The sequence below is a fragment of the Lampetra planeri genome, chromosome 53 (assembly GCF_965212315.1).
Source record: "Lampetra planeri chromosome 53, kcLamPlan1.2.h2, whole genome shotgun sequence".
Classification (NCBI taxonomy): Eukaryota; Metazoa; Chordata; class Hyperoartia; order Petromyzontiformes; family Petromyzontidae; genus Lampetra; species Lampetra planeri.
This window is the reverse complement of record NC_136159.1, coordinates 6,559,005-6,573,419: the sequence shown is the minus strand read 5'-3', so window position 1 is coordinate 6,573,419 and position 14,415 is coordinate 6,559,005. Positions and strand designations below refer to the sequence as shown.

Genomic DNA, 14,415 nt, shown 5'->3' with positions numbered 1-14,415 from the left:
TTTTTAGTGATATATTTTTAGTAACACATTTTTAGTAACATTTTTAGAAATATTGTTTTAGTAACACATTTTTTGTAACATTTTTAGTAACACATTTTAGTAACATTTTTAGTAACACATTTTTAGTAACATTTTAGTAACATATTTTTAGTAACACATTTTTAGTAACATTTTAGTAACATATTTAGTAACACATTTTTAGTAACATATTTTTAGTAACACATTTTTAGTAACATATTTTTAGTAACATATTTTTAGTAACACGTTTTTAGTAAAAATTTTAGTAACATATTTTTAGTAACAAATTTTAGTAACATTTTAGTAACATATTTTTAGTAACACATTTTGAGTAACACATTTTAAGTAACATTATTAGTTACACATTTTTAGTAACACATTTTTAGTAACACATTTTTAATAACATTTTTAGTAACATATTTTTTGTGACATTTTTGTTGTAAAATTTTCTTTGGGTCTTTCGGTAAAGTCACATAGATAGGTTCAAAGAAAATAACAAAAAACGATGACGTTTCGATCGCAACACAATCGGTCATCATCAGAACGTGTGTATTCGTGTTTTTTAAAACAATTTTTTTATTATACATTTTTTTAGTATCGCGTATTTTAGTAACATGTCTTTTAGTAATGTTTTTTTTAGTAACACGTGTTCTACTAATACGTCTTTTAGTAGCATGTTTTTTAGTAACAGGTCTTTTACTAACACCGTTTAAATCATAATTACATATATAGAGCGGCTCTTCATCGTGCAAATTTTTTATAATACATTTTAATCATTAACAATCAAAATTTTTTTTTTATAATAAATTTTACTAATTTATTATTAAAACTCTCTTATAATTTTAATAATTATGACTCACACATTCTACCTCTCCCCCCTTGTTAAAGTCACGAATGGTTGCACCCAGCCACGAGGGCCAAACGTCTCGTCCAATCACAGCGGCCGTTGCTGAGCGGCCGTCTGACCAATGCGGGGCGTGCACCTTGCAGCGCCTGCTCGTGATGGCGCCTGAGCAGCCGCTGCATTACCCTCTCCCTGAGCGCGAGACCAACAATTACAACGTTGATCGTAATATATAATAGTTACCACTATTGTTAACACAATTACATGCTTATAATCGTAATAAACAGCGCTATCACTTGTGTCGTAAGGCGCGTTCTCACGTGCGGAGGGCAGGTATGGTTGTGCTGAATAGCGCTAGCAGGTGGGAACCGTGATCACGATTACCATTTAAAGTATAATTATCACATTTGTAATGACGACTTCGACGTGCTTGCCTTGAGATGGTTTCTGTATTAAGGAGCCGCGTGCTCACACTCGGATAGGCGGAGACCCCCACTCTGACAGCCCCGAGTCTCCCGCACATCTCCCTTTTATACGGTCCGAGGCTACGCCCCCATTTCCGAACCTTCTCGCTGGTTCTAGACCGCTCGCTCTACCAGCAGACTCCACTGTCCTCTTCCGTCACCTGGCCACGCTCTCATTCTCGATCATTCCCGTAGCCACCAGTCCCTTCATACTGCAAGCCGACACCCCTGTCATTACCTCCCGTAGCCTCCAGTCCCTTCGTACTGCAAGCCGACTCCCCTGTCATTACCTCCCGAAGCCACCAGTCCCTTCGTACTGCAGGTTAACTCCCCTATCATTACCTCCCGTGGCCACTAGTCCATTCGTACTGCAGGCTGACTCCCCTGTCATTACCTCCCATGGCCACTAGTCCATTCGCACTGCAGGCTGACTCCCCTGTCATTACCTCCCGTGGCCACTCGTCCATTCGTACTGCAGGCTGACTCCCCTGTCATTACCTCCCGTGGCCACTAGTCCATTCGCACTGCAGGCTGACTCCCCTGTCATTACCTCCCGTGGCCACTAGTCCATTCGTACAACAGGCTGACTCCCCTGGCATTACCTCCCGTGGCCACCAGTCCCATCATACTGCAGGCTGACTCCCCTGTCATTACCTCCCGTGGCCACTAGTCCACTCACACCAGAGGTTGACTCCCCTATCATTACACATTTAAATAGTGGCTCTTCATCGCGATCAAAGGTTTTTTTAATTATAATTACATCTACATATCAGCTGTGTATCGTGATCATGATTACCATTTAAATAATTTGTTTTACATTTATAAAGCGGCTCTTCATCCTGATCATGATTAGCATTTAAATTATTGTAAATTTTTTATAGTGGGTTTTAATCGTGATCACGATTACTATTTTAATTGTAATTACATCATATAGCGGCTCTTTATTGTGATCATGATTGCCATTTAATTTATAATTACATCGAAATAGCGGCTCTTCGTCAAGGATCTCAAAGTGCTGTACAGGACGCAGCAGCAGTCGACATTTGGCATGAATTATAATATAAATACAGTGAAAGAATAGGTCTTAAATGAACTTAACCTTTTATTGAGCGCCTTAGTAATTCACAAAAGAAGCTATCATTCTCTCTCGTTGACATGAATACTAACGTGTTCACTGTGCACGCTGCCTACGCTGTCGAGATATATACAATCGCTGTGCATACGTGCGCATTGGTTATCACATTGCGGGTCCATGCGTGTGTGCATTGCCGTCTGGCATACACTACAGACCCCAGCAATCGCAAATCCTACAACTGAACGCACTGTGACCCTGTCGCCTTGCTCGGAATGTCACTTCACTCCACTGTCACAGAGCAATGCGCAACGCTTTCAATTACCTGTCGGTTCAACGGCTTGCGCATAAGGCCAAGCCCGCACCATTTCCATCTCAACACGCTCTTGTGACAATGGCTGCCACTTCGGGTGCAGTCTTCGGTGCTTGTCAATCGCGGCCCCCTGCCGTGGCAATGCGCAATTTTCACCGCTCTAGACGAGTGCCTCGGAATGCCCGTAGGAATATCGATAACTTTGTCATTCCACTGCGGGGAGGGTGACGGCCTCAAGTGCGGATAGACGTATCGTGACAACTCTGCATGTAAACACAACGTTCGGCTCCCAGCCGGCCAGCCCCTTGACAACCTGCTCGTACATGGTGGGCAGGCCCGACTGACCGTTACTTCTAGATTTGAAGCTTTCGTGACTGCAAGGATTCATACTCTTAGTTCTTTCGGTAAAGTCACGTAGGTAAAAAATGAAATTAAAATTAATAAAAATAAAACAATAAAAATCACGACGTTTCGGAGGCAACACAAGCTTCAGGTGAAGACGGAAGCTTGTGTTGCCTCCGAAACGTCGTGATTTTTATTGTTTTATTTTTATTAATTTTAATTTCATTTTTGACCGTTACTGTTCCCGGCTCAGATCTGCTTTACTTTCGAGGTCCAAACACATCGGCCACATTCCAAGTCTGGGTGATTTCTTCATAGGCCTTGAGGGTTATACATATTTTCTTTAACACGTGGCAGGCTTTCACGACCAATATTATTGAAAATAAACGTTTTTGGGTTCGATCGCGTTATTAATAAATGTGTCGTAACCCTCCACCACCCGACACGGCCAATCAGCAAAAAAGTGTCACGTTGACAAAAGACAAATAGTTCACTACTTTAGCCCACCGGTGTGTTGAAGAATGAATCCACAACATTTCAATTTTTTTTGAGTACGACGTTTCGCTGGTAATTACATCCAGCATCATTGGGCAATTTGCCGTCACTGTTCCCGGCTAAAGTAGTGAACTTTTTGTCTTTTTGTCAACGTGACACTTTTTTTGCTGATTGGCCGTGTCGGGTGGTGGAGGGTTACGACACATTTATAAACAACGCGATCGAACCCAAAAACGTTTATTATGAATAATATTTCCTTTACTGGTCTTCAGAGTTGACATCGTGCCGTGGCGAGATGTTTACTAACCTCGCCTGGTATACGGGAGGTTCCTGAGTTTCATCCTAACCCTGACGCCTGCAAATTTCTATTTGCATGTTCACATAAAAAAAATTGCATAAACAGAGAGACGAAATTGCTCCATCTATTTATTTGCCGCCCTTCAACATTACGTAAGCTTACTCTATGCAAATGAGCAGCATTTACGGTCAAGACTTTTTGTTAAGTTAACGACAATGGGACTACAACTTTAAAAAAAGGTAAAAAAAAAGTGTTTCAGTGCACACACTTTTGTTTGCACTCAAAAGTAGAAAATCTATTATCTTGACCCCAGAATAAATCAAATTTGATGTGCCGAATTAAAGTGGATGGCTCGCATTAAGACAATTAAGCATCTCGAACGGATGCCACCCACTTTTATTCAGCACATCAAATTTTGACTAATTCTGGGGTCAAAATCATTTACTTTCTACTTGTGAGTGCGAATTGAAGCGTGTGCATTGAAGACGCTAGATTTTTACCTATATTATTTTAATATTTCAAGACGTCGGTTTCTGTCTAAGAGCAAACACGGGAATTTGTTCACCGGAGAGGCTTTTTGACAAAATTTGCACCGTGCCGCGCACTCTCCCCTCGCTCTCCCCCCCCCCTCTCATTTGCTCTCAATTTCGCTCTCTCCTGCTCGCTCGCTCTCCCTCTCGCTCTCCCTCACTCTCTCTCCCTCACTCTCCATCGCTCTCTCTCTCCCTCGCTCTCATTCGCTCGCCCTTTGCGAAAGTCAGATTCCGTTAATGGGGCTCGCAATGTCATCTGCGTCAGCACAATCCGTTACTGTTATTGTTGAACGGAGGCACGGAAAATAACAACAGCAGCAACAACGCCAACACACAGAGAGGGCGGCCAGCGTGTGTGGAGATGGAACAACGGAATGTGCCGGTGCTGTGGTGAATTGTTACATCGCAAAGTGATTGCCGCAAATGAACCACAATACCACGCCGATCTCTCTTTGGTTCTTTCTGGAAAGTCACGTAGAAAGAAATGTACTTAAATAATAATAATAGAATACGACGTTTCGATTGCAACACAAGCAACCATCGTCAGATACAAATGAGTGCGAAAACAAACATAGTAAACTTGTAAATAGAATGCAATACAACACAGAGTCGGCCAACAAAACAGTCAACATCCCACCTGGTTAATTACGTTCTTGCAAAGATTGCTAAATTTGTGAGATACAAAACACACACACGGAGACACACAGACAGACACACAAGCAGAGAGAGACTCACACAGAGACAAACAGAGAGAGAGACACACAAAGGCACACAGAAAGACAACATCTCTGTGTCGAGGCCTTACATTTAGCAATCTTTGGAAGAACGTAATCAACCAGGTGGGGTGTTGACTGTTGTGTTGGCCGACTCTCTGTGTTGTATTCCATTATATTTCCAAGTTTACTATATTTGTTTTCTCATTCATTTGTACCTGATGATGGCTGCTTGTGATGCAATCGAAACGTCGTATGCTATTATTATGTTATTTTATTTCTACGTGACTTTACCGAAATAACCAAAGAGTAATTCCTGCAGTCACGAAAGCTTCCAATCTAGTTTTCACGCCGATCTCGTCATGGAGTATAAACCATCACGCGAACTGCGGTCATCCTCGCAGCGGCTTTTGGGCTCAGCCATCGAACAAAGACGGTCACCACGTCAGGCGCTTTCAGATGCGCTTCTGCGGCCGTCTGGAACGCTCCTCCCGACATTAGGAAGTCACTGGGAGATATGCACTTTTTAAATCATCTAGATCGACAAATTCTTCTTGGTTCTTTCGGTAAAGTTACGTAGAAGGGAAGTAATAAAATAATAAAAATGAAACATAATAAAATGCAATTCTCACGACGTTTCGGCCACAACGCAAGCAGCCGTCCTCAGGTGAAGAACAGGTCGTGAGAATTGTATTTTATTATGTTTTATTTTTATTATTTTATTATTTCCCTTCTACTTGACTTTACCGAAAGAACCAAGAAGATGAATCCCTGCAGTCACGAAAGCTTTACATCGAAATCGACAAACTCATTTCTTTAAAACAGTTTTTTTGTGTTTTAGTGTATTGTCCTTCCCCCGCACCTCCAAATTATCACGGTTGGCTACGTACGGTGCAAAAGAAGTTCAACATACGGTACATACAACTCCTGATCCATCTCAGAGCCCCAGCTGCTGGTCTCCCTCCCACCCACGTCGCTAATCGGCAACTCGTCTTCTCCGACCTGACGAGGTCAGAGAAGACGCGGGGTCAATGGGGCTACCCGTGTCGTTGCGTCCCTTCGTGCTGGGGATCACGACTCTGCCAGACGAAGCAACGCCAGCGTGAACGCTAATTAATGCCTGTCGACTATGAATGGCTCCTGTAATTGGCTCCTGTGATGGGCCCCTGCGATTGGCCCCTGTAATTGGTCCCTGTGATCGGCCCCTGTGATTGGTCGCTGTGATTGGTCCCTGTGATCGGCCCCTGTGATTGGTCCCTGTGATGGGCTCCTGTGATGGGCCCCTGCGATTGGCCCCTGTGATTTGCCCCTGTGATGGGCCCCTGTGATTTGCACCCATCTGACACTGGTGTACCCCCTTGTAAGAGAGACTCCAAGGCTCACTGGGTTCTCGCCATGGAATGATCGGTTCAGCGCCGGTGGGTCAAGGACCCGTCTAGCAAGCACTCGCTACTGATGTCAGCCCTGCCAGGGAATCCAACTGGGGTATGCTGTATCCATAATGCAGTGTCTCTAACCACTGTGCCACCACTCCTAATTATGAATCATGTTATGAATGAATACATTATTTCTAGATTTGAAGGTTTCGTGACTGCAATGATTCATACTCTTAGGTTTTTTCGGTAAAGTCACGTGTGGGGAAAAATAATAATACGAAATAAATAATAAAAATAATAGAAGAAGAAATACTATCTTCTTGGTTCTTTCGGTAAAGTCACGTAGAAGGGAAGTAATAAAATAATAAAAATAAAACATAATAAAACAATTCTCACGACGTTTCGGCCACAACGTCCTCGCCTGAGGACGGCTGCTTGCGTTGTGGCCGAAACGTCGTGAGAATTGTTTTATTATGTTTTATTTTTATTATTTTATTACTTCCCTTCTACGTGACTTTACCGAAAGAACCAAGAAGATGAATCCCTGCAGTCACGAAAGCTTTAAATCGAAAAAAGAAATACTATTTTTGTTATTTCTATCATTTCTCTTATTATGTTTATTATTTATTTTATTATTATTTAATTTTTCCCCTACGTGACTTTACCGAAAAAACCTAAGAGTATGAATATATTATTATTATTATATTGTGTTATTAATTATGCTGCTGATGATGACGACGACGATATTCAGTTGAAAACCCGCACGGGTTCTCTCACCTTACCTTAATTGGCCACCTCTTTTCACCAAAACCACGGGGACCCCCCCCCCCCCCCCCACGGGTTACGAAGTTGAACAGCCCCAACATTAAACACTGACAAAAGGGTAATTGGAACAAAGTGTTTGTCAGCCGAAGGCGCGCGCTACTCTTTGGAGACACCTTCATTTCATTGTCGTCGACACTAAATTGTTGTGCTTCTCTTGCGCTGCCGTGCGGGGTGACCCCGAGCGAGCTCGTTCCATCGCGGCAATTAGCGGCACTGCTGTAGCAGGGTAACATTTAATCCGTGACAGAATGCATTAATTATTATGTTCGTGCTGTAGGCGCATTTACGGAGTTTATTAGGGCGTGATTTTGCTCGTGTAAGTATTACCGGAACGCGATGCAATGCGTTTTTAACGGATTTGAAGCTTTCGTGACTGCAAGGATTCATACTTCTAGGTTTTTTCGGTAAAGTCACGTAGGTAAAAAAGTAAATTAAAATTAATAAAAGTTAAAAATACAGCAATCATGCTGTGACGGTTCCACCTGAAGACGGAAGCTTGTGTTGCCTCCGAAACGTCGTGATTTTTTATTTTACTTTTATAAAAAAAAATTACCTACGTGACTTTACCGAAAAAACCTAAGAGTTTCGTGTTTTTAACGATCCAATGCACGATTAAACGGGGATCGAGCGATTTTTTAAACGATACGAAGCTTGATCCAAGCTTGATCCATGATCGAACCCATAGGCAAATGTATTGATGTTTTGAATTATTGTGTGTATGTGTTAGAGCGTGGATTAAGAATGGTTATGATGTTTTGAATACTTGTGTGCATGTGTTCGAACATTAACTTTATTTATTTATTTTTTTCCCCTACGTGACTTTATCGAAAAAACCTAAGAGTATGAATCCTTGCAGTCACGGAAGCTTCAAATCTAGAACAAATTTTTAAATCCTTTATATTAAGTTCACTTGCTTGCGCGCTTACGACCGTGCAAATCTTTCGGTCGTTTTTTAACCCACTTCCCGTGATCCAATCGAGCTGACATTTTGCACACATACTCGTTGTGCGTGACAATTAATTTTCGTGAATTTTTTTTCTCCAAATTTTTACACTTTTTAGGACATTTTTTTATATTTAATTACCAATTGCTTAATGGTGGCAGGCAATCATCTGACCCATAGGTGGCAGCCATCTCAAACCAGAGGACGAGAGGACTCTAGCCAACACGCATATTAAGGATTTATAGTTAAAAACTTTGTTTTTATACGGGTTAATTTTTCTTACCGTTAAGTTTCCTGTCACATAATTTCTGGATCTAAAGAGACGATTTGAGGATCGAAAAAAAACCCAGATTAGGCCTCCCCTCCACGCTGACTTGTCTTCCCTCTACGTGAACATACTTTATAATTCTATCGCTGATTTATTTTATCCTGCTACAGCTCCTACGTCCACATCGTTTCAAGCTGCTGCCGCAGCTGCCTCTGGCATGCCCTCCTTATCCGTTGTTTTTTTTTTGGCAGAGGCTGATAAGACGGCGCGCTGACTTTTCAGAATTCATGGGTTCGCCCCGACGCTGCCCCGACGGATCGCGGGGACGTGGATCTTAGTTAACGACTCTCGCACAACCAAGGCAGCGCTACTGCTGCTGTTGTTGCTGTTGATGTATTGCTGCTGCTGCTGCTGTTGTGCTGCTGCTGATTTGCTGCTGCTGTTGCTACTGTTGTTGTTGCTGCTGTTGTATTGCTGCTGCTGTTGCTGCTGTTGATGTATTGTTCTTGCTACTGCTGTTGCTGCTGCTGTATTGCTGCTGCTGTTGTTGTTGCTGTTGTTGCTGCTGCTGTTGTTGCTGCTCCTGTTTTTTATGCTGCTGTATTGCTGCTGTTGTGTTGCTGCTGTTGTGTTGCTGCTGCTGTTGTTGCTGCTGTCGCTGCTGCTGCGGTGTAAGCGGTTAGCGCAGCGGACTGGCATTCCGTGGGGTCACCACTTCGATTGGCTCTCCCTGACATGGCAAATGAAACAACGGTGGAAGTTTCTTAGATTTACCCCACCCCCCACACTCCCCGCCTCTATCCACCCAGCAGGATGATTGTGTAGATCAGGGCTCCCCAACCCCCGGGCCGCGGACCGGTACCGGTCCGTGGCCTGTTAGGAACCGGGCCGCACAGCAGCAGGAGGTGAGAGCGGTGAGTTCGCACGTGGCCTCCCCCATGATTTTATAATCGACCACTTCTGTCCGCGCCTCTTTCCCGCACTGCGCACTTGTCACAGTTTTGGTGAGCCCACAAGCTGCTAACCCCTAGTAGCCACAATGAGTAAAAAACAAACGTAGCTGGAGAGCTTCTTTGAAAATGTGGGAAAGACCCAATGATGACCCCCCCCCCCCCCGGTCCGTGAAAAAATTATCTTCCACGAAACCGGTGCCTGGTGCCAAAAATGTTGGGGACCGCTGGTGTAGACGACGGATTCGATTGGCAGGTCGTGTGCAGTCATGGGGTAAAGTGTGGGTACTCCCAACTCTCCCAAGAAGTTTGTCCCGCATGGAAGAGTAGGCCAATTACGCCAACCCACCCACGTCACGGAGGCCTCAAGGAATGCTCTCCACGTTCCTTGGCAATGCCCTGTCCGATACATTCTGTGCTATACGTGTGTGTGTGTGTAAGTGTGGGGAGCGGTAGTGTAGCGGTCAGCGCGTTGCACTACTAACCCGGCGACCCAAGTTTGATTTCCGCTAACGGCCACCAATACCAGTGGCGATTAATTGAACCGGTCCCGGGCCTCCCCTAGGTCGACGCAGCCTCAAATGAGTACTGGGTGCGGTGCGTAAACATCGCCACTGGGGCAGACAAAGGCAGTCAGGCGTGGTGTTGGCCTTGGTAGGCGCTCGCTAACAGCGCTTGCCCCAACAGTCTGTTAAGGCTATACGGGGGATCTTTGTCTTTGGGGAGCGGTGGTGGAGCGGTTAGCGCGCTGCGCCGCGAACCGGGCGACCCGAATTCGATTCCCGCTCACTTTGACGAAGAGTGTGACGCTGAAGCCAACAACAGCAAGCAGGTTGGAGCTTGCTTACCGGTTTACAATCATAGAAGTAGATCGGCCTACGCGACTACACACCACCGGTAGAATGATTTATGGCCGTGTCGTTTTGAGTGCAAGACAGAGCTGTGAGTTAAATGAGTGGAAAGAACAGAGGTCACTTAAAAGCCATTTCCTTCGGAGCCAAAGGGCAAATCATATTTCAGGAGAGACACGTTGACGCACACACGTCCACACACACGTGCACACACACATGCACACACGCGCGCGCGCACATACACACACGTGCACACACACGCGCGCGCTCACACACGTGCTACAATCCCCTATTTGATGTAATGGGAGATTGGGGCAGGTGTTGTCAGCGAGCACCTATTAAAGGCTGACACGGCCCACGTGCGTGGCCAGCATCACGCACGGCGAACTCCGTCTCACCAGGTATTCGTTTTAAGGCTCAGTCGACCTAGGGGAGGCCCAGGACCGGCTCAAATATTCACCACTGTTATTGGTCGAGAGCGGGAATGGAACTCGGGTCGCCAGGTTCGAAGCACAAACCTCCCCCGTACAGCCTCAACAGACTGTTGGGGCAAGTGCTGTTAGCGAGCACCTATGAAGGCCGGCATGGCACAAGAGGGGGTGGGTGGCCAGGACCACGCCTGGCCGCCTTTGTCTCCCGAAGTGTTCATGTTTACACACGCACCAGGTACTCATTTGAGGCACACACACACACACTCGCACTCACACCCCCCCCCACACATGCACTCACACCACACACACACGCACTCACACCAAACACGCACTCACACCCCCTACACACTCGCACAAGCACTCACACCACACACAAACCCCCACATATACACCCCACACACGCACCCCCCCCCCCCACACACATACACTCACACCACACACAAACACACACCCCCACACAGGCACTCACGCCCCCTACACACTCGCACAAGCACTCACACCACACACACACATGCACTCCCCCCATACACATGCACTCACACCGCACAAACGCACACCAACCCCCACATATACACCCCACACACTCACCCCCCCCCCCCCACACATACACTCACACCACACACAAACACCCACATATCCACGCGCTCACGCCCCACACACACGAACCCCCCTACACACGCACTCACACCATACACACGCACTCACACCCCCCCCCCACACACACCCACATACTCACACCACACACACACGCACTCGCGCCCCACACACACACACTCATACCCCCCCACACACACATGCACTCACACACACCCACTCTTCGTGCCTTTCTCCAGCCGAACGATCAATTAATATTTGGGACGCGTCGGCTCCACATCGGCTCCACATTGGCAGGGCGGGACGTGACCCCACCATCACCGGTGTCCTGTTCGCCAACATTGAGCCGCTAAGAGTGTGCACCACCCTCCACCCCGCAGACGCCGCCTCCTATTACACCGCTGCCTCTCGCCCCCCACGATGAGAGCCCCTCGAACCCCCCCCCCCCCCCCACTCCACTCCCAGGTCAAATCATGGCCCACAGAACTCCGCAATGCGCCAAATATAAACGTGTAGGCGGTGGGTGGGTGAGGAGTGTGCAGGTGAGTAGGTGAGTGGGTGGGTGGGTGATTGGGTGAGTTGGTGAGTGAGTGGGTGGGTGAGTAGGTGAGTGGTTGAGTGATTGGGTGAGTTGGTGAGTGAGTGGGTGAGTAGATGAGTGGTTGAGTGATTGGGTGAGTTGGTGAGTGAGTGGGTGGGTGAGTAGGTGAGTGAGTGGGTGATTGGGTGAGTTGGTGAGTGAGTGGGTGATTAGGTGAGTGGTTGAGTGGGTGGGTGAGTGCGTGGATAAGTAGGTGAGTGGGTGGGTGAGTAGGTGATTGGGTGGTTGATTGGGTGAGTGGCAAGGGTGAGTGGTTGAGTGAGTGGATGTATCTGCAATTCACCAAATTTCAGAGCAACTTAAAAGCTAAGAACCGAGTCTATTGAAGAGCTGCTCTGAGACACTGAATGTCAAAACTGGTCCAGAGCCTTGCCTTGCCCGCATTGAACCAATGCTGCTGCTGAAACTACGCACTCCCAGAATGCCGTGGTGGCAAACCTATCCCATCTGTTCCAGACGAGGGGTGAAGGGGGGGGGATGGTAAATGATCTCTATCTCTCTCTCGTTCTGGTGTTCCGTGTCTCTTCTCAACCGTCGAACGCTGTCGGCCCGCGGCAGGCAAGAAGAACTCCATGCTGCTGCACAAGATGCAAGACGACCTCAACGAGGGCATCTTCAACACGAGCGAGCACGACATCATCCAGCGCATCGTGCGCTACGACCGCGAGATGACGCTGCAGGAGGCCGCAGCGCAACAGCACGCTCAGCAGCAGCAGCAGCTGCAGCAGCGGCACGCGCAGCAGCAGGCGCAGGGGGCCCTGTCGCCGGGGGGCAGCGCCGCCGTCAACTCGCTCATCAACACGGCCGCCTCCGTGACCATCGCGCTCACGCACCAGGGCACCACGCCACACACGCAGCACCGGCCGCGCTCCTCCGCGCCGCAGTCGTCGGCGCAGTCGCCCCAGCAGCAGCAGCAGCAGCCGGCGGCCACGTGGCTCTGGCCGTCGATCGGCGCCGCGACTTCGCCCCCGCCGGCGCTGCCGCCGCCGCCCTCGGCGCCGTCCGCCTCCCGCGCCGCGTCGGTGAAGGCCGGCTCTTCCTCCCCTTCGCGGCCGCGCTCGCCGCGCCAGCAGCAGCAGCAGCAGCAGGCCGGCGGGAGCCCCCCACACACGCCACGGAGGGCCGCCCACCGCAGCGCGCAGACGCTGGGACGCAGCGGCACGACCGCCGGCACCGGCGCCGGCGCCTCCTCCTCCTCCTCGGCCGGCGTCGGCGGCGTCGGCGCCGCGGCTACGGCACTGAGCAGGGACGCGCGGCCGCTCTCGCAGTCGCAGCCGGCGCTGAAGCACCACGACGGCGGGGCGCCGGCGCGGGCCGCGGCGGCGGCGGCGGCGCCGTTGGCCACCGCCGCGTCGCCGGGAGGGACGGGCCCCGCGGACGGCGGGACGGCGCCGGCGCGGTGGGGGGCGCTGCCTCCGCCGATGTTGCCCACGACGGCCGCCGCAGCCGGCGCCGGTGCCGGCGGTCAGCAGCAGCAGCAGGGGCTGTCGCGAGGGAGGGCGGCGACGCTGCTGGGGCGCCAGCCGTCGTCGGCGTCCGTGGGCCCCCACGGCGGCGTGCCGTGGGTGCCCGGGGCGCCGCTCGCGCGGGAGCTGAGCCTCGTCAAGAGGGACTCGGTGGTGGTGGCCGGAGAGGGCGGCGAGCCGGCACGGGCCAGGCTCTCCTCCAACCTGTAGCGCTGCTGCTGCTGCCGGTGGTGTCGCTGCTGGTGCTGATGGTGGTGCTGCTGGTGGTGCTGCTGGTGGTGCTGCTGGTGGTGATGATGATGATGCTGGTGGTGGTGATGATGATGATGATGATGCTGGTGGTGCTGCTGGTGGTGCTGCTGGTGGTGATGCTGGTGGTGATGATGATGATGATTCTGGTAGTGGTGGTGCCGCTGCTGCTGATGATGATAATGCTGGTGGTATTGCTGGTGGTGGTGCTGCTGGTGATACTGCTGGTGGTGCTGCTGGTGGTGTTGCTTCTGCTGCTGGTGGTTGTGGTAGTGCGAGCTGCTGGTGGTGGTAGAGACGATGGTGCGGGACGTGCGAACGTTACGGTCGTCCAGGGGCTCGTCGTCACTCCGCGCCGCCATCGTCATCGCCAGTGGAGATCGTCGCCGGCCGAGACGTCATCGCAAACTCGTTCGAAGTCATCGTCGTCAATCGCTCACCACCGTCGGTTCTTTAAAACAAGTCGTATTGTTTTGTTGTTGGTCAAAATCATCGCTGTGCTCCTCCAGAACCCACCGTCCGTTTTCTCACAACCGCCCGCTTAGCAATCGCCCGGTTCGCATTGAACACAATTTCCACAGTTTTGAACCTCGCCGTCCTAAATTGATCTCCCCGAGTAATCTGTCATCGTCCCAGATCGCCGTTGTGTTGTCTTAAAATAATGTCCGGCGTTCAAATCGAGCGACGCCGCTAAGCATCGCGACGCGCCGACGGCTCGGCTCGCCGCACGTTGTCAGCGTCGACGATTATTCACGATGTGTGCGCATCG

At 49.2% G+C, this 14,415-nt stretch overlaps 1 protein-coding gene across 1 annotated transcript in view; it reads left to right on the top strand.

The window, feature by feature from the left end:
* The window catches only part of LOC144734807 (potassium/sodium hyperpolarization-activated cyclic nucleotide-gated channel 2-like), an 85,774-nt gene extending 72,167 nt beyond the window's left edge, over positions 1-13,607 (top strand). The window contains exons 8-9 of the mRNA XM_078617190.1: positions 12,490-12,622; positions 12,707-13,607. Of these exons, the coding sequence (XP_078473316.1) occupies positions 12,490-12,622; positions 12,707-13,607 (1,034 nt within the window). The remainder of the gene's footprint in view (positions 1-12,489; positions 12,623-12,706) is intronic.
* The last annotated feature ends 808 nt before the right edge of the window (positions 13,608-14,415 follow it).